The sequence below is a fragment of the Megalobrama amblycephala genome, linkage group LG7, assembly GCF_018812025.1.
Source record: "Megalobrama amblycephala isolate DHTTF-2021 linkage group LG7, ASM1881202v1, whole genome shotgun sequence".
NCBI classification, from domain to species: domain Eukaryota; kingdom Metazoa; phylum Chordata; class Actinopteri; order Cypriniformes; family Xenocyprididae; genus Megalobrama; species Megalobrama amblycephala.
Window position 1 is genome coordinate 31,410,606 of NC_063050.1, and position 19,272 is coordinate 31,429,877.

The 19,272-nt window shown below is 39.4% G+C and overlaps 2 protein-coding genes across 8 annotated transcripts in view; both read left to right on the forward strand.

The window, feature by feature from the left end:
• The window catches only part of poglut1 (protein O-glucosyltransferase 1), a 28,142-nt gene extending 27,526 nt beyond the window's left edge, over positions 1–616 (forward strand). For both annotated transcript variants that reach the window (XM_048197047.1, XM_048197046.1), the window contains exon 11: positions 21–616. In XM_048197047.1, coding sequence (XP_048053004.1) covers positions 21–177 — 157 coding nt within the window. In that variant the 3' untranslated portion in view covers positions 178–616. The remainder of the gene's footprint in view (positions 1–20) is intronic.
• Positions 617–1,398: 782 nt separating this feature from the next.
• timmdc1 (translocase of inner mitochondrial membrane domain containing 1) lies at positions 1,399–18,634 on the forward strand. 6 transcript variants are annotated; one of them, XR_007185806.1, is made up of 10 exons: positions 1,552–1,689; positions 3,988–4,209; positions 11,493–11,658; positions 11,900–11,988; positions 13,191–13,258; positions 13,336–13,414; positions 17,365–17,475; positions 17,577–17,757; positions 17,931–17,962; positions 18,181–18,634. XR_007185806.1 is itself a non-coding variant. In XM_048197056.1 (9 exons), exons 1-8 carry the CDS (start codon positions 1,658–1,660, stop codon positions 17,722–17,724), a joined length of 915 nt encoding a protein of 304 aa, XP_048053013.1. In that variant the 5' UTR covers positions 1,552–1,657; the 3' UTR covers positions 17,725–17,757; positions 17,931–18,634. The 6 variants fall into 6 exon arrangements, 3 of the variants coding, with proteins under 3 accessions (XP_048053013.1, XP_048053012.1, XP_048053014.1); XR_007185807.1 differs by lacking the exons at positions 17,931–17,962; positions 18,181–18,634 and adding an exon at positions 15,197–15,406 and having other exon boundaries at positions 1,399–1,689; positions 17,577–17,807; XR_007185808.1 differs by lacking the exons at positions 17,931–17,962; positions 18,181–18,634 and adding an exon at positions 15,273–15,406 and having other exon boundaries at positions 1,399–1,689; positions 17,577–17,807.
• Positions 18,635–19,272: the final 638 nt, after the last annotated feature.

The following is a 19,272-nucleotide window of genomic DNA, read 5'->3' on the forward strand; positions in this document are numbered from 1 at the left end:
ATAGCTCTGTATTTCTTTAGGGGCCAGACCTTTATTCTGGAACATCTCCGTATGGAGGATGTGTCTTGTTACTGGGAGAGATTGCTCACTGACTTCAGCAAGCTGCTCAAATACAAACCTAAGAGAAAATCAAACTATAATCAGATCATCCACGGAGCCAGCCGATCTGAACTCTGACTTGAAGAATGGGGAGATCATTCTTCTTTTCTTTGCCTTTATTCTTGCTATTCATTCTTTTGAACATCACAATTGCTCTTTAAACTGGTCTTAATAGCTGAAAAGAGTGTTTAAAGGCAGCTCTGTGTTAGTTAATCTGGTGAATTCTGCCAAATGTCTCAGACTATCTATATTGCTCTAAAGGTTAAGACTCAAGGAACCCTATATATATAAGGCTACCCTATATATATATATATATATATATATATATAAGACCTGCAATATTACACATCTGAAATAGCTGAAATACACATTTTTCATAGCATTCAGCAGTCAGTTTGAGGTATGTAGTGAAGCCTGTAAAGCTACAACACTGTAAAAATAACTTATTGTGAAACAACAGTATAACATATAGCAGCCTGCCAAAAGAAGTTTCTTAAAAATGAACTGTTTCATCATGGCCTTAGTGGAAGTTGTTGGAGTTGTTTCAGTACTTTACACTTTTCTTCCCTCATAATCAAAGTAACTCAACAGCGACTCTTCTGTCAGATGTTTTGTTAGTTTGTAGAAATTTTTCCATTGCAGATTTAAGGGGTTACTTTAGATAATGTTAACAGTGGTAATAATCGCCTACCATCATTTTTAGAGGTAGCATGAAGGACCAGTTATTTAAAAAGTCAAAACTGGAGCCAGTTCAAAACATCCTGTAACATAAGAACACTTTCATTACATTTGATACATAAAACAATGTCAATAGATTACTTTGTTCCAGTGCAGAATGTTTTTTTTTTTGCAGTGAAATGGAATCTCTGGGTCCAGACTATTAGTATTTTTGGATTAACTGATACCAAGTTTTCTAATAATTCTTTATAGGAATGTAACATGTCTTTTATGTCACTATCAAATCAACAATACCAGCAAAGCCTCAGTACAACTGTATTAGGAGTATTGATGATGATAATCTGAAGTGTTACTAGAGAAACATTTGAATGTAAAACAGTTTTACAAAATAGAGTCAAACTGATACTGAGGTGTTGAATATGCTTGAGTATTCCTGTAGATAATTGTCTGCCTGTATTGAAATTGTTTTCACAGTCATTTTTGTATAATACCCAGATCTAGTGTGGAGCAGACCAAAAGTCAAACTTTCTTTTTTTTTTTTTTTAACCATGGAGGGGGGAAAAAAAATACTAAAAAAAGAAATAAATAGACAATATAAAGGAACACCCGTGAACTATTGAGTTAAGTTTCTTCAAATTCATTGACACAAGTGGTGCATTTAGAACATCATTTTACATTAAATATTTAGTTTTTTAAACATTTAGGTAACCCCTGAATAAAAGACATTCGAAAGAACTTGTTCGAGCAAAACGGGGCAAACGTTTTATTTCGCATGAATTGTGTCAGTATAAATGCATTATTTAAGTTGGGTCCTCCACCGCTAGATGGAGCAACCGGACCATTGCGTAAGGAAGACAGTGAACGTCATGTTGACATTATAATGGTCGCTGAAGGAGCACTGAATGAAAGAAGGTGAGTGAGACACGTTGGATTTTGTGGTAGCCAGTTTAGAACTGGATTCATTTATGCTGCGCATTGCTCAAGTAAATTTATGGTCATGCTACCTTTTGCTGATGTGGAGTCAGGAAGTCAACTAGGAGGAGTGCGTACGACTAGAATTCTACTTAGAGCTTGTTTAGAATGTGGAATATAATTTGGTACTTGTTTAAAGCATTCACACTGCGCTGACCATCGCGGACTATCATTATTAAAGTACATCACTTCTCAGATATTCCACGTCCAGGCGAAGGCGAATTAACAATATTAATCGGCGAAAACAAGTGTTGCTCTGCCGGCGCATTATAACTTGTCTATTTTAAACATGCCTTTCTGCTCTTGTTTAGAATGTTTAATTCTACTCATTGACTTGTTGCCTACCTCCAAAAAATAGCATTAATATTGTCTTTTTACTATGGTTTACTAATGGTTTGAGCGCATTGTGGCGTGTCTTCGAATGTAACTTACGTCTGGTATAACGTTTTTCTCCTTTGAAAGGGTAAAGATCAAAATGCACTCTTCCCAAACCTCCAACTCATAATTAAGAAGTCACGAGCACTTATTCCGGTATCAGGCCCTTTATTCCTCTGTGATGCAGAAACTCTTCTGTGTTGCTTCCGGCGTTAAAATCCAGAATGGCTGCATTATATCTAACTATTGGGCATGCTTCATATACACATAAATACATATCACGGCAGTGTCATTTTAGTTAGACAACTGCATGACCAATAACACCTTCTGTAACTATATGTCTTGTCATGATACTCATACTGATAACAGCGTCAATTTTTTCATTTCCTTTCTCACCCTATGGTGATATGAAATAATGACATATATATAAATCATTTAATTCATAATTCATTTCTATACCTGAAGACGGCCCTCCGGCTGCTGATAATCTTTCATTTTGTGAAATGTTGTGGGGTCGTTCATGCGTTAAAGGGTTAGTTCACCCAAAAATGAAAATTCTGTCATTTATTACTTGCCTTCATGCCGTTCCACACCCGTAAGACCTTCGTTAATCTTCGGAACACAAATTATTATTAAAAAATTATTATTAAAAAAAAGATATTTTTGTTAAAATCCGATGGCTCAGTGAGGCCTGCATAGCCAGCAATGACATTTCCTCTCTCAAGATCCATGAATGTACTAAAAACATATTTAAATCAGTTCATGTGAGTACAGTGGTTCAATATTAATATTATAAAGCGACGAGAATATTTTGATGCGGCAAAAAATAAATAAATAAATAAATAACGATTTATATAGTGATGGCCGATTTCAAAACACTGCTTCAGGAAGCTTCGGAGCGTTATGAATCAGTGTATCGAATCATGATTCGGATCGCTTGTCAAACAGCCAAACTGCTGAAATCACGTGACTTTGGCGCTCCAAACAGCTGATTCGACACGCTGATTCATTATTCTCCGATGCTTCCTGAATCAGTGTTTTGAAATCGGCCATCACTATATAAGTCGTCTTTTTTTTTTTTCTTTTTTTTTTTTTGGCGCACCAAAAATATTCTCATCGCTTTATAATATTAATATTGAACCACTGTACTCACATGAACTTATTTAAATATGTTTTTAGTACCTTTATGGATCTTGAGAGAGGAAACTGCTGCTATGCAGGCCTTACGGAGCCATCGGATTTCAACAAAAATATCTTAATTTGTGTTCCGAAGATTAACAAAGGTCTTACGGGTGTGGAATGGCATGAGGGTAAGTAATAAATGACAGAATTTTAATTTTTGGGTGAACTAACCCTTTAATCCAGGGGTCCCCAAACTTGTTCCTGGAGGGCCGGTGTCCTGCAGAGTTTAGCTCCAACTTGCATCAGCACGCCTTCCTGGAAGTTTCTAGTATGCTTAGTAGGACCTTAATTAGCTGCTTCAGGTGTGTACAGTATGATTAGGGTTGGAGCTAAACTCTGCAGAGACACCGGCCCTTCAGGAGCAGGAATGGTGACCCCTGCTTTAATCTAAAGACCAGCATAATTTAGTCATTTCAGTCATTTCAGGAACATTGTGAGTTACAGGCTAATGTTTTTTTTTCCTCCTGTGATAATAAAAGTTTTGTGAAACTACAGCTTTTCCATTTCTTCCTTCCTACACCGAGTACTACGAACACATTTTCTATCATGTATGCCTATGAAAGACGATTAAGCCAATCGGAATAGGGATCTGCAGGCTTCAGCCAGGTCCTTCTCGATGAAAGTGCATAAACACGCTCTCATACCCTCTGGCCTTGTTTCTCTCATTCTTTGATTTAACAGCTTGTTGATGTGTACTGCAAGGCGTCAGGATTTATGTGGGGGGACAGATGCAAATGGACCTGGGGGCTCACATCTGGGTCCTCTCAAGGCTCTTCTTGGGTTCACTCTTCCTTGTGTACAAGCATCTGATAGTACCTCTGCACAGACCTTACCGCAACACATAGGCAAGCCAGAGTTCCCTGACACAGGGTGGGACCGCATCAAAGATCTTTTCAGCAGGCAGTGAGTATGAGTAATGTGTCAGTAATTCATTAACACAGTGCTGCAGTATTTATTATACAATTTATCGGTGCACATCATTGTTGGTTTCTTTGTTTTTATTATTCATGTACCCTCGTACTTCTTAATCAAAATAACTTCCCTTTGGCAGCGACATCTCTCTTCTCTTTACAACCTGTCACTCAACATGAGATTGCAGGAATAGCAAATGACAACAATCAAATAAATTCCTGATGGACAAAATCAAATCCCACCATTTTTTCTTGTTCAAAAAGCTGTTTCACCCGGATATGCCACAATAGGCAAGAAAAGACTATTGCAGTTTCTCTCCTACTTTAAGCAACTGTGTGTGTGTGTGTGTGTGTGTGTGTGTATATATATATATATATATATATATATATATATATATATATATATATATATATATATATATATATATATATATATATATATATATATATATATATATATATATATATATACACATATACATATTATATATACATATTATAACACTGTCCAACAGCGACACCCGCAGGTAAAGTTACAGCGGGAGTCTGCGTCTCTCGTGCCTCCTTTCCCCTCATAAAAAATCAATAGACCTCCTAAAGCTGCGGTGGGTTTTGTGGGGGGTAATTGAGAATGAATGGGAGAAAGTCAAGATATATTTAGCTGCAGAACCGCAGCCACAGAACCGGAAGTGAGGGGCGGGGCTTGCGCTACCCATACATGTAATTTTCTTTTGTTAAATATAAGCTGTTTTCACATGGATTTTAATCCATGAAAAATGCCAAGTAAATGAAATAAGTTATCAAAATCTTGAAAAAATAAGCAGTGTTCTCTGATCTCATCTCGCGTGTCCGCTGTCGGCGCAGAAACCACGCCCACTCGCGAGAAAGATGCGGCCTCTCTCAACTAACTTGTCTAATGAGCAGTGATGGGCATGTTACTTTAAAAAAGTAATTAGTTATAGTTACTAGTTACTTCTCACAAATAGTAATTGAGTTAGTAACTGAGTTACATCATTATAAAAGTAACTAATTACCAGGGAAAGTAACTATTGCATTACTTTAAAAAAAAATTAAAATGTCAAATAACTTGAATGCCCCCATTATTAAATATAAGTCTAAGAATAAATAATTCTTGATCCGACTCGTGACTCATGATCCGCTCTTGCTTATGAAATTTCTCTGTACTGTCATTAAAGGCAGGGTAGGTAAAAAATTTTGTTCCAAATTTGTTTAAACTTTCTATATATATCCATGCATAATTAAAATGTAAGAACTCTGATAAAAAGAGTATAAAAATCGAGTGACTCTATACCGTTTAATCTGTATTAAACACAGCTCATTATTTCCATCCGGGACGAAACATAGGATTGGCTTAGGCGACTGTCACTCTCTCGCAACCATGGCAACCACCCTTTTGCCACACATGACCTGCCCACTTGCGCGTGCACGTTTGATTTGGGGAATTCAAGAGGCAAGGATCCTAGGAATACCAAAACAATGGCAGAGAAACAGCAAGCAAAATTCACAGTACCGGCCTATGCAGTTAGTGAAGGCAAACCAGGCAAAAAAAGGAAGACAGTAACAGTACAAGAAAAGGCAATGAAAAAAAAGTCTTTGGATAAACAAAGAAATAAAACGCGAGTTAATATCGGCGTGGCTTTCCAGCGATGGCGAGAACTGAGGGAACTCAAGGGGCTGAAAAGTGACTCCTTGATGGCTTTATTTCTGCTGGACAGGTAAATCTTTCTTTTTGTATTTTGATCATACATATTTTTTTGTTTATTTGTTCATGAAGCATGTGTCATTAGCACACATAGCTGCGTAATATAGCTAACATAACATTACTTAGCGAGCCGTAGTAGAGACGATAAATAATCTATAGGCCTAGCTCAAGATGATAGCTATAGTGTTGAATTGTGCATAATTTTGCTTTAGATAACTAAATACATGTTTAACAGATAGTAGGCCTACCGTTACTCCGCATCTAGGAACTTTTCTTAGAACTATATTTACCCTCTGTTTAACTCTTTTACCATGTTCACCTGTAAGTTTACCTGCACGTTTTTTTCGCCTTTGTTTTGTTTTTATATTCTCTACCTATGTTTACTGATGTCTTTATCTTGTATCTGTGTGTGTCGTACACACTTTGTTGTATGTGTGTGTTATTATTTTGTGTCTGCAATGCAGTTGTGAGTTGATATTTGAGTGTATGTTACTCTGTTTATCTGTAGAACAACGTATATGTTATGAATCTTACACGAAATTCATCTTCATCACAGTGTAAATGATGGTAATGGAAAAACGTGTATCATGCAACCTGTTTTTAGCTTTGCCTTATAGATAACTAGCTCGTTAGCTAATCAAAAAATATATATTTTAAACTTTACCAATATCAATATGCTAGCTTGATAGTGAGTACTAAAATACATCTTGTTTGTTTATCTTCATAATTATAAAGTTATTTTTATTACATGTGATTCTGACATGATGTCACTACATGCACTGTGCTCCTTCCTCTCCGCTCGTCTCAGGTAAATAATGCGTCTTCCAGCTCAGTGGTCAGAGTCGCACGTTCATGCGTTTTGGGGGCGTGGCTTTGGAAGGAGCCCAGAAGGGAGGGGGTGGAGTGAATGGAAATAATGAGCTGTCTTTAAAACAGTCATGAGAGGTCTACAGACACTCAATTTTTATACTTTCTTTTTCAGAGTACTTACATTTTAATTATGTATTGATATATAAATAAAGTTTAAACAAATTTTGAAAAAAAGTTTTTTATACATTTTTTACCTACCCTGCCTTTAAAGAAAATGTAGTTTCATATATATGTTTATATAGTCCTATGTTATGTTTTAAATTCATTTACTTGATTATGAAAAGTGAACACCATGAGTAAGATGCATCATAAGATGCACAATATATCAGGAGTCATGGAGTGGGTCAGACATGATTTTGACCACTTCATTAAGTTTTGTTTTATAGAAAGCCTCTCTTTAAAGTGAATTTCGTTTTGTAAAAATTGTATCTTAATTTTAATCAATGTTTCATCAACCAATTGCCTGGATTTAATAAATAAAAAGCAAATATAGCAGGCAATATAATCATGGATGCGCAGGCACGATCACTGGCGCGTGAACTGGAGCGCGACTTATAGGCTAAATAAACCGAAACTCAGCGTATAGGCTGCTTGCCTCGCAGACATGAGAAATATATCTATAGAAAGCTTGAAATATCTTCTTTAAAACGAAATAATTAAAAACGAAAAGAGTCTACTCTGATTATGTAATCCGAATGAAATGTGCATTTTCTCTCTAGGTGCGTCCAGTATATGGAGATGATGAGAGTCAGCAATGTCAACTTCATCTTTGCAGCCGACACTGATTCAGAAAACATTACTTTATTAATAAACAATTAAATTGTCTCCTTGCTGTTTTTTGTCATATTCATAATCATTACTTTTGCCGGTTCTTTATGGCAAGCGTTATGCGTAGGCTTGAGTGCATAGCCTATATTACATAAATGCTCATTATTAGTTTATTCTCTCCAGTATTTAAGAAATTAAATTAATATAAATGTGATTAGTCAACTAATGGCTTAAATGAACAACTACTAGTCAACTAGAAAAACTTATTTCACATATTTTCGATCCAGCATGTCACATGTTTATCGCAGTAGATAGGATCTTCGAACCAGAAGGACACAGCTTACATTTGACTAAAAGGTTTTTGTCTTTATGCTCAACTAAAGTGAAATAATGAGCATATTTCCACTTTGAGAAACGTACTCGGTTACTAATGTAACCTCGGTTCCCTGAGATACGGAACGAGTACTGCGTATGGGGGAAAGTCTCCTTTTTCCCCGCTACTGAAGCCTTTTTCAATAACGCAGTGCAACTGCACCATCATTGGTTCACTCATAGACAAGTTGTTGAACCAATGACGGCGCGGCACAGCTGCACGGCCTATGGCGACAAAGCGCGCGAATATTCCCGCCGAAATGGGCGGGGTTTAGGGCTATATAAGCAGGCGTTTCGCCATAGGATTTCAGGTCATTCGACTGAAGCGACGACACTGAAGCCGCAGCCTCGTGGCACGGCATGTATCGCAGTACTCGTTCCGTATCTCAGGGAACCGAGATTACGTTAGTAACCGAGTACGTTCCCTTTCGATACTTCACTCGTACTGCGTATGGGGGAACGAATTCAACCACGCCGTGCCACGGCTGGGAACGACTGGACTTGCCTTGGGCACCGATAGGGAACCAGCGGGCAAGTGAGGAGGCCGAAGCCGCCGATCCCATTGTTATATTGCAACAAGGAGTTAGCCCTTGATATAGTATGAAGCGGAACTCAGTAGAGGCCGCGAAATCATACCGACAGGACGCGAGCTTGTAAGGTCGGGATATCCGAATTATAAAATCTTACAAAAGTGGACGGCGAAGATCAGCCGGCCGCCTCACAGATGTCTTTGATGGAGACTCCACAGGACCAGGGCCAAGAGGAAGACATTCCTCTAGTGGAGTGAGCTCTAACTTATATGGGGCAGTTTTGGCCCATAGAGGAGTAAGAAAGAGTAATAGCGTCGACTATCCAACGTGACAGACATTGCTTAGAGACCGCCAAACCTTTGGAACGACCTCCAAAACAGACAGAGAGCTGATCAGACTGCCGAAAGGGCTGAGATCGCTCAGTATAGGCCCTCAATGCCCTGACAGGGCAGAGTAATTCCAGATCTCGCTCATCCGCTGAGGGAGGAAGCGCTGAGAGGGAATGACCTGTGCTCTGAACGGGGTCGAGAGCACCTTAGGGACAGGGTCAGCTGAACGCAGCGGCTCAAAGGGAGGTCCTTTGAGAGCCCTGAGGACCAGAGAGAGGTCCCAGGTAGGGACAGTGAGAGGACGGGGAGGATTTAACCGCCTAGAACCTCTCAAGAAACGCACCACGAGGTTGTTTCGTCCCACTGACTGGCCAGCAATAGGAGCATGAAATGCTGCAATGGCTGCTACGTAGACTTTGAGCGTTGAGGGGGCGCGACCCATATCCAAACGCTCTTGGAGGAAAGACAGTATCGGTGATACGTCACACTCCACTGGGTCTATGTTGCGTGCAGAGCACCAGCCAACAAAGACAGACCATTTCTGAGCGTAAAGGCGTCTCGTGGACGGTGCTCTCGCATGAGAAATAGTATTTAGCACGTCCCTTGGGAGGTTAGCAGGCTCCCATCTAGGGACCAAAGGTGCAAAGCCCACAGTTCTGGCTGAGGGTGCCAGATCGTCCTGTTCACCTGAGAGAGGAGGTCCTGTCTCAGTCACTGAAGCCGTGAGCTGCTGAATAGCCAGAGCGCGCTCTGGTGAGACTATAGCCGTCATACGGACTGAGTCGAGAACTGCACCCAGGAACGTTATACGCTGGCTGGGGAGCAGTGAGCTCTTGGCAAAGTTGACCCTGAGACCCAGGCATTCTAAGTGGCTGAGTAGCACGGATCTGTGGTGCTCTAGCTCGTCTCGAGATTGGGCTAGAATGAGCCAGTCGTCGAGATAATTGAGAACTCTGATTCCCATCTGTCTCAGAGGAGAAAGAGCCGCGTTCATGCACTTGGTAAAAGTGCGAGGAGCTAGGGACAGGCCGAACGGGAGGATCGTGTATTGATATCTGGATGTGAAAGTACGCATCTTTCAAGTCCAGAGAACAGAAGCAGTCCCCGGGACAAATCTGTGCGAGGATCTGTTTCAGCGTTAACATTTTGAACTTCCATCTCATAGGGAAAGGTTCAAAATTCTGAGGTCCAAGATGGGTCTGAGACCGCCATCTTTTTTGGGGACAAGGAAGTAGCGGCTGTAAAAGCCCAACTCGCTCTCTGAGGGAGGCACTATTTCTATGGCCCCTTTCTCCAGCAGAGACGTCACTTCTGATCGGAGGACATGCACGTCGTCCGTGTTTACTGAAGTGGGAAGAATGCCGCTGAAACGCGGGGGTCTGCGAGCAAACTGGAGCGAGTAACTGTGAGATATTATCCCCAGAACCCATTTTGACACTCCGGGGATAGCCTGCCAGGCCTCGACTCATCAAAACCAGACTCATCCAGGGCACGGAGGAGCTTGGCCTGAAACACCTGCAGTATGGCCATGGTGTGCAGTGAGGAGGAAGCTTGGCCAGCGGCCAACTTGTCTATGAGTGAACCAATGACGGTGCAGTTGCACTGCGTTATTGAAAAAGGCTTCAGTAGCGGGGAAAAAGGAGACTTTCCCCCATACGCAGTATGAGTGAAGTATCAAAAGGGAACTCGTCTTGCTCTCGCCTTGACTCGCCATGACTGCCACACATACTTGAATAAACGGAAACACGCCCACAGTGCGTCTTCGTGTTTACAGTGGTTGGCATCCACCAATCTTACAATGCGTCGCTGCTGTAGGTTAGGTTAGCCAGGTTAGGCTGTAGGCTACACTTCAGCCAAAATTAATTTATTAAAATAAGTAACGTACAATGCACCATATGGTAACGGAGTTCATTTATTTAAAAAGTAATGCGTTACAGTATTAGTTACTGTCAAAAGTAACTGCGTTACAGTAACGCGTTACTGCCCAACACTGCTAATGAGTCAAACTTATTGATGCATATAAACAAAAGAATCACCTAAGAAGATATATAGGGTGATTGGATGAAATTGGTTATGATTGGTTTGTACAATAAATCCCACCTCTTGTTTATGTGTGTGTTCCACGTGTCAGTCTGAATGCAAAAAAATTATGGCATATGTGAAGACTAATTAAAAAGTAAGTAAACAGCTCAGCCAAATATTCATCCATGGCATTTAATATTTTGGCTTTCTTCTTCATTTATGCATTTTAAGCACAAATGATATGCTTTCAGCAAGTGTAATTGTTGCTGGTTAAATTGTTTAGTTGATTTATTTATTCATATCGAGTGTACTTTTCACCCAAATCGTTTAGTTAAGAATTAAGTTGTGTGGTGTGTGTGTGTGTGTGTGTGTGTGTGTGTGTGTGTGTGTGTGTGTGTGTGTGTGTGTGTGTGTGTGTGTGTGTGTGCGTATTACTGCGTTTTGGTGGCAGAACTTTAGGGAATGTTTCAAAATTGTGTTCAAAACAATCGCACCCCATATTTCTTCATACCAAAAACCGGGATTGTCCCTAGAAAACTGAGACATCTGGTTACCATATTGTGCACAGTATCAGTCCTTATGGATTGATTCATAAGAGTGTGCATGATGCATTTGCATGGTGTAATTGCTTCTCTTTGATTCTGTTCTGCTCTCCACACAGTGAAGGTGAGATGTACTCAGAGGAGTTAAGGAATATAGTAAAGTGTGGAATTGCTGCATCCATAGTAGGGATGGTCTATGGAGGCCTACCAGGAGCCAGACATGCTCGTGAGAGATTTATTCAACTCAGCCAGGCTGAAATGTACCAAAACAGAGTGGATGCCGTGGTAAGACACAGGACAGAGGCTGCAAATGTATTCATCTCTTTGTAGCAGAGTCATGTTTTGTTCATTTGTTCATACAGATATCCGCTTTAATTTCCCATTGTTTTTTTTAAAGCTTGAATTGCTTTGTTTTACATTTTCTATAGCTGAAAAGCACATTATTTCATGTGCCTAAAATATGCACATATTGATGTTCTACATCCAAATTTCTTATTTATTTGTTTATTTATTTTTGTTTCACCAGCGCTCTGCACATAATGCAGCTATTCGTGGGTTTGTGAGCTTTGGCTGGCGATGGAGCTGGAGGGTAGCAGCATTTGTGACCCTGTTTAAGTAAGTATAGATACATTGAGTATTAATTTGTGAATCGTTTAATTATGCTTTTGAATGAACTTGTTTCACACTTAGTGTTGATGTTTTTTTTTGTTTGTTTGTTTATTATTTATGAGCACAAAAAAGAATATTAGTTTGTTTATACAGTACCGGTCAAAATTTTGGACATATTACTATTTTTAATGCTTTTGAAAGAAGTGTCTTATGCTCATCGAGCCTGCATTTATTTGATCAAAAAATACAGAAAAAACAGTAATATTGTTAAATATTATTACAATTTAAAATAATGGTTTTCTATTTTAATATACTTTATAAAACGGGTAGATCCTGTCTTTGATTCTGATTGGTCAATAGCTGTGTTTTATTCACGATAAAACACGGCTATGACCACTTCACCCAACGGTTCTGTGTATCACTACACAACACCCTTAGCAACCACACTTAGCAACGTAAACTGTATGTTCTCAATTGATATTGTTCATTGAAGCTTACTGTATTATGTAGAAGACTATTGTGAGAAAGAGATTGAGTGAGTGAGTTTATTACCTGCATTCAGATTTAGCATTTTCCTTCAGGTCAGTCCTATGTTCATCATAAAAAATCTGTTTAAATGTCCGATGTATTATCTTGTCTTTTTAACAGTTGGGGTTTTCCCGTGACTGACAGCGCTAGTCAAAGCATTTGTCAGTTGCGTCTTGTTCCGTGTTCACAACAATTCAGTCTTTTCGATGTAAAAGTCTTCACTACTAACTGACACACTCATAAAGACAGTCTTTGCCGCCATCTAATGGCATAATAATGTAACTTCTGTTGCTGTTCACGGTCAGGGACTATTTTTTCCGGCGGAAGGAAGGCTTTTAGTGAAAGTTGCATCATAAAAGTTGCATTGATACATATTTTTGGCTTTTATATTTGTATTGTGTGGTAACCATTTTATAAAAGCAATAAGGTACTCAAGGCTAGCGCTATATTGTGAATAAGTCACGATACAGCACAGCCTCGAGTACCTTATTGCTTACTTAAAATATAATTTATTTCTGGTGATGTAAAGCTGAATTTTCATCAGCCATTACTCCAGTCTTCAGTGTCACATGATCCTTCAGAAATCATTATAATATGTTGATTTGATACTCAATTATCATCAATGTTGGAAACAGTGCTTAATATTTTTTTGGAACCTGTGATTATATTTTTACCCACAGCACTGTAAATACTGGCTTGACAGCATATAGAGACAAAGACGCTCTAAGCCATTTCACTGTTGCAGGCGGTAAGTACATAAACCTTTCATAGAATATTTGCTCATCACATTAAGATAAGAAAGAATGACAGTATTTATGCGTTTAGCTGTAACAGGAGGATTGTTCCGGCTGAATCTGGGACTTAGAGGGCTGCTGGCTGGTACAGCCATAGGAGCTGTACTGGGGTGAGTAGAACATGGAGAGAAAGAGAGAGTTATGACTAGTCTGTGTGTGTGTGTGGACTCGGTATTCCTTATGTTATGGTTTTTTGGTCCCCATGAGGAAAATGGCATATAAATCATATTAAGTGATGTTTTTTGAAAATGTAAAAATGCAGAACTTTTTCTGTAATGTTTAGGGTTAGGGAATAGAATTTACTGTTTGTGCAGTATACAAATCATTATGTCTATGGAATGTCTCCATAAAACATGAAAACCCAATGTGTGTGTCTATGTATGTCTCAGTCAGTCAGTATCAGTGCTGTCGCTCTCTCTGGGGAGACATGTCTGCCCTGCAGCAACACTGCCCTCTCTTCCCCCTCACTCTACCCATCTATATCCCCATCCAGTCTCCATCTCTGAGGGCATTCTGTCAGTCAGCTGTGGCCTCCCCTGTAATCCTGTCTTGCATCTGTATCCCCAGCCAAAATAACTCCCTTCCCCCCTTTTGCTCTTTTCACTCTTAATTTTGTATTGCCACAGGAACCCATATGCTAAACAGTCTGTGATCTAAAGAACTATTTTTGCATTTTTCTTCTTGTTTTTCTTTTTAAGTTCATTAGTTATATTTCACTTTTTCTTGTTCCCCATTTCCCTTTATTAGCGTAGATATTAAAGGGGACATATCATGAAAATCTGACTTTTTCCATGCTATAATCAGGTCCCCAGTGCATCTACCAACACAGAAAACGTGAAAAAGGTCAACCCAGTAACTTTGTTTTGGCAAGCCTTTCTCTGCAAGCATGTGAAAAAACAAGCCGCTCAGATTTCACTCCCCTTGGGACGTATTACCGCACCTTAATCTGCACGTTTCCACCCACGGCCCTGTCATTTTGTTTTCACAAGCGAAAACGGTGTACCAGTTCTAAGGCCATGGCAAAAGTTCGAGCAAAGCATGCTAACTGTTCTGTCGTTGGCTGCACAGACAAGAACAGAACGCTGTTTAGAGTCTCGTTAGCTTGAATAGCCTGCAAGTTGACCCTGGCAAGCTCGATTGCTAAAAAAGGAGTGTTTCTGTCCGTGCAATATTTTGGAAGAAATATTAGACTATTCACAGCATTTGATAGCAATCATAAACGTTAGCCTTGTGCGTATGGCTCTGTTTGGCAAACAGGTACGCTATGTATAGTGGGCGTCCATACGGGTTTTGCAGAAAAGATCAACATGACTGCACATGCTAGTTGAGGAGTTGAATTAACTCCACAGCAACTACATAAATTTATTCAGAAATGTCCAGTTGCATTCTAAAAGTTGTAACTTCTTCCCGAGTCTCTCCATCAGTGTCCGACTCCGGTTTGTAAGGCTGAACACCATTACTGACAATCGTCATTTTTGCTGCGTGTGAAATTCTCCAGCTTTGTTGTTGTTGAGCAACCGAATCGCAAGCTGTTAAACCTCCACCCTTTTTTGGAAAGCAGGCAGAGAGCAGCAGCTCATTTGCAATTAAAGGGACACAAACAAAAACGACATGTTTTTGCTCACATGCAAATAGGGGCAAATTTACAAGCTATAATGATCTGTGGGGTATTTTTAATTGAAACTTCACATTCACATTCTGGGGACACCTTATTACATCTTATGAAAAGGTGCATAATAGGTCCCCTTTAAGCAGGGTTGCCAACTCTCACGCATCTGGCGTGACACTCACGCTTTCAGCATCAATCTCACGCTCTCACGCACACGCAAGAAATGTCACGCCAAAATCCATTCTTCTCCCCTCTCAATCCTTTACTTTCTGTTGATGACTAGACCACAGCGTATTAATGACAGGAGAGGAGTTTAAGGCCCACAGCTGTTACATCTCCCTACAACGTTCTCACTGCAGTATTCTCTGATCGTTGATTGGCTGAAAACCTTGCACCTGATACGTCAGTTGCGTGTGAGAAGTTCAGAGAGAGATCGGAGCATATAGGTTCAGAGTCGGAGTCGGCACGTGTGAAAGTTTGGAAGACAATCAAGGTAAGCAAATAATAATGGTGAGCCTTGTCACTACAGATGTAGCCTTGCCTAATCAGTCTGTGTGCCGAGACTAAGTTACAGACTTCAAAAGTTGCAAATGTTGTCTGACGTGCGTTATGATGTGGGCTAGCTAAATTGCTCAATAAAAATAGTCTCATGTATGGTCCGAAATTAACACCCGCCAAGCGCCAAATGCGGGTAGATTTTCCGTTTGGCGAGCAAATCTCAAAAGGCTATCCGCCACACTGGCGGGTTAGTGTTCATACCAAAATATGAAATTTTCAGCGCGCAGGAGCAGAGAGAGAGAGAGAGAGAGCCCCGGCCGCGCGCGCGCACTCAATATTCAGAGCGGCCAAAGCGTCAAGCTTCCCCGTACTTTTTGACAAGCGTCTTTGACAAAGCGGCCAGAGCTTCTTTGCAGCTCAAGTCGGCGGCGGTGTGTACGTACAGTTAACGCTCTATTTGTTGAGGGCGCTGAGGAAAAAGGATATGTGAAGCTCCTGCCACTGGAAGAAGCGGTCGCCGCCCATTTGTGGCCGCGCACCCATCAAAGCCGCACAGAACGTCTTCAGCACTCCCGGATCGTGCACACCATGGCCGTTATTTTCTCGAGAAAAGGAGTTTTCTCATAGCGTTTGCAATGCAATACTCGTTCCCTTATCTCTCAGGGAACCGAGGTTACGTAAGTAACCGAGTACGTTATATACGTTTTGTTATATAACAACCGATATGACAACTTTAGCACATTTATCAGCTATACATTCATTCAGTGTTTTCCATTAATGACCCTCTGCTGCCGCCACCGTTTCATAATGAACTGAAAATTTAAAACATACTCGAACTAAAATCGAAACTGTGATATGGCTTTGTGCCTTTATAAAACAGCAGAAGACAGTGATTAAGTATATATACAGTCTGTCTGTGCTGCGTGTTTTAAAGAGAAGTGAGCGCATTTGCGCACGCGATCAGCTGGTGATCTGGTGATCAAAATAAAAGGTCAAGGATTTATCTTTTAAAAAGAAATGAGTACAAAAGTATTGTAAAAAAAAATGTTTGAACCCTTTTCAATGTCCAGGTACAAGTCAATGCTGTTTCTTTGTTCAATTTGCACACTGTACATGGGTTGAAGCTCTTAATTTTGAGTTTCCAGAGTGCACCAGATTGATGCATTTAACCTTAAAATGTACAAAATTTTCTTCCGGGGGGGCATGCCCCCGGACCCCCCTAGTGGAGGTACATCCAACAAAGTTTTACAATTTACAGTGTCAAATAATGTACATTTTCTGAACAACAATACGACAACAAAAGCTCCTTTCATGTCAGTAAAGCTATTAATAGAAAATTTAAATGTCTTTGGACAAATATAGATTTGCCCTGAAGCTAAGCCCCGAATGTTTACAATTTCTGGCTCCGCCCCTGTCAGGTAACACAACTGACAAAAAATAAAATAAATTATTTCACATTTCATCATTTTCAATTATACTAAGTAAACATGGACTGACATTGATTTTTAAAATTAGGGTTACCAAACATTTTCTCCGTGCACAGACGCGAACTGAAATTTTTACAAAGTCTCACTCCAGCCAAAGTCCCAAAGTTGGCAACCCTGCTTTAAGTTTCATACAGCTGCTTAGCACACTTACACCTGGAGCGCACAGTGAGTCTGCACCTCATTTTGTTGTACCTCAGTCAGGTACAACAAAATGGGCAGCAAACTGAAAAAAAGTCTATACATAGTACAGCATGCTCTACATAGTGTGAAGTTAAAGACACTAACATGCTCACTGTTATTGGACTTGGAAATGGTAACAAAAACTAAAACAAAAATGAATTAAACTTAAATTAAACGAATTTTTAGTTTTGGATACAATGGTGTATTATAAAACCTAAAAAGCTGACAGCATTCTTGTTTATGTGATATTGCTTAATTTAATTTCAAAGAACATGTGATGTTACAGGCTGCCGGCTGGAGTTTTAATTGTGGGTCTGCAGAAGCTGGGGGGTGAGACCATGCATGACAAGAGGCGACGAGAAAGACGAGAGTTATATGAGCTGAGAGTCGCTGAATGGTTAGTTCCACCAAAAGAAGAGAATCTTTTTAAATGTACAAATTTTATAAATGGTCACTTATCCTTTTGAACAGATAATTGAGCTGATATCTCCATTGCAGGAATGCTCGTCTAAAGCTTACAGATGATCTTGCTGGAGAAATGATGACTGAGAAACATCAGCACACTGATAATGACCTTCAACGAATAGAGGAGCTGCTCAGTCAACCAAGGAATGAGAAAGGGCCAAAAGCAGTAGCAGAGACTTGAGTGTTAATTGAAAAAACACTTTTTTGTTCCCAAGTATGTTTAATCCTGAATCAACAGCATGTAAATAAAAATCATTTGCTGAACATTTTCTAGGATGTTATGTGTTCCTGGTACCTGCTCCCAGTATTTGTGCAAATCACTATCATTAGTAACACTCTAAGTATGTTAACCCTGAAATGAAGGAAACTCTGGATTTTCTGTTTCAGAATGGGAGGTATGTCAAACCCGAGAAAGCAGGGTAAGTCAAACCCGTTTCTGAAGCGAGGTAACTTATACTCAGAGTCCAGTTACCATGGTTTTAAATGCAAAGGATGGTCACACCAAATATTGATTTTCTTTAGGTAATAGAAGTTGATAAATAAAATCTATTTATGACAGTATTTTTTAAAAGCATCCTCACTTTACAGCATTTTTACACAAGTGCCTAAAACTCTTCACAGTACAGTATCTTTGCAGGTCGGTTTCTTCAAGCTTCTTGGAGACACGGCCACAGTTCTTCTGGATTTAGTTTGTCTCAGTTTCATCTGTTTCTTCATGTAATCACAGACAGATTCGATGATGGTGAGATCAGCAGCCATATATATAAAGCTGCTCAGAGTAAAATTTTAGTCTCAAATGTGTCAAAATTCTAAGAATGACATAATTTTACTCTTATTCCTAGACTTAAGAATAAGTATGATTCATAAAGGTTCATAAGTGTAAAGACTAGGTCTTAGCTCCTAAATTATTTAAGAGAGACATGGAGACATGCTTCCCAATGAAGATATGATATGTATTGGAGTAATATGATGACATGGAGTTGATAAAACAATATAAACTTGATTGACCATTCTTTAGTAACTGCCCTAATAAGAAATGTAATAACTTTAAATAAATGTAATAAATTTAATAAATATTACTTAAAAAATAATTAATACGTTTAATGTATTTTAATGACTTTGAATAAACTTTTTATAACTTTAAATGTAACAAATTACTGTATGCTACATACTACTCATTGATGTTTGATTTTATCCTGATGAGGGTAGTTACGGTCAAATTACTCTTCAACAATACAGCATATTGAGCAGAGATGATGCCTTGAGCTTGCCAGCTGCTGGGTTTGATCTCCTCTGTAAACAAGATGTGACAACATCTGGGTCTCTCAGATGAACAGTAATGCCTAACACAGTCTGAATGTATGACAGAGATTTATATAGCCACTGTATTAAGAGGAAAAGCAAATTCCAGAGACAGACAGCTTACTCTTCATATTCCAGATAAGGCCATTTCTGTAGGCCAGGAAGATACTCTCTTATCCTTAAAGTTAAAAAATGGCAGTGGACAAATATAAATTTAAATATTTATATGAAATGCATGTTATGAAGTTCACAACCAAATCTGATACTTTTTCATTACTCGCTCGAGCAAAGAATGTTTTATGATTAACCAGAGTGCAGTTACACATTCAAGTTAATAATATTAGGAGGGATTTATGCAGCCATCTGATGACTGGTAAAAGCTTGTGAAAATGTATTACTCATACTACCCAATACTCCAGTCAAACTG

Coding starts and splice junctions, on each gene's coding strand:
- timmdc1 (XM_048197056.1), top strand. CDS start 1,658: ATGGTCGCTGAAGGAGCACTGAATGAAAGAAG. Junction 4,210..11,492: donor AAAGATCTTTTCAGCAGGCA/GTGAGTATGAGT, acceptor CTCTCCACACAG/TGAAGGTGAGATGTACTCAG. Junction 13,259..13,335: donor CCATTTCACTGTTGCAGGCG/GTAAGTACATAA, acceptor TTATGCGTTTAG/CTGTAACAGGAGGATTGTTC.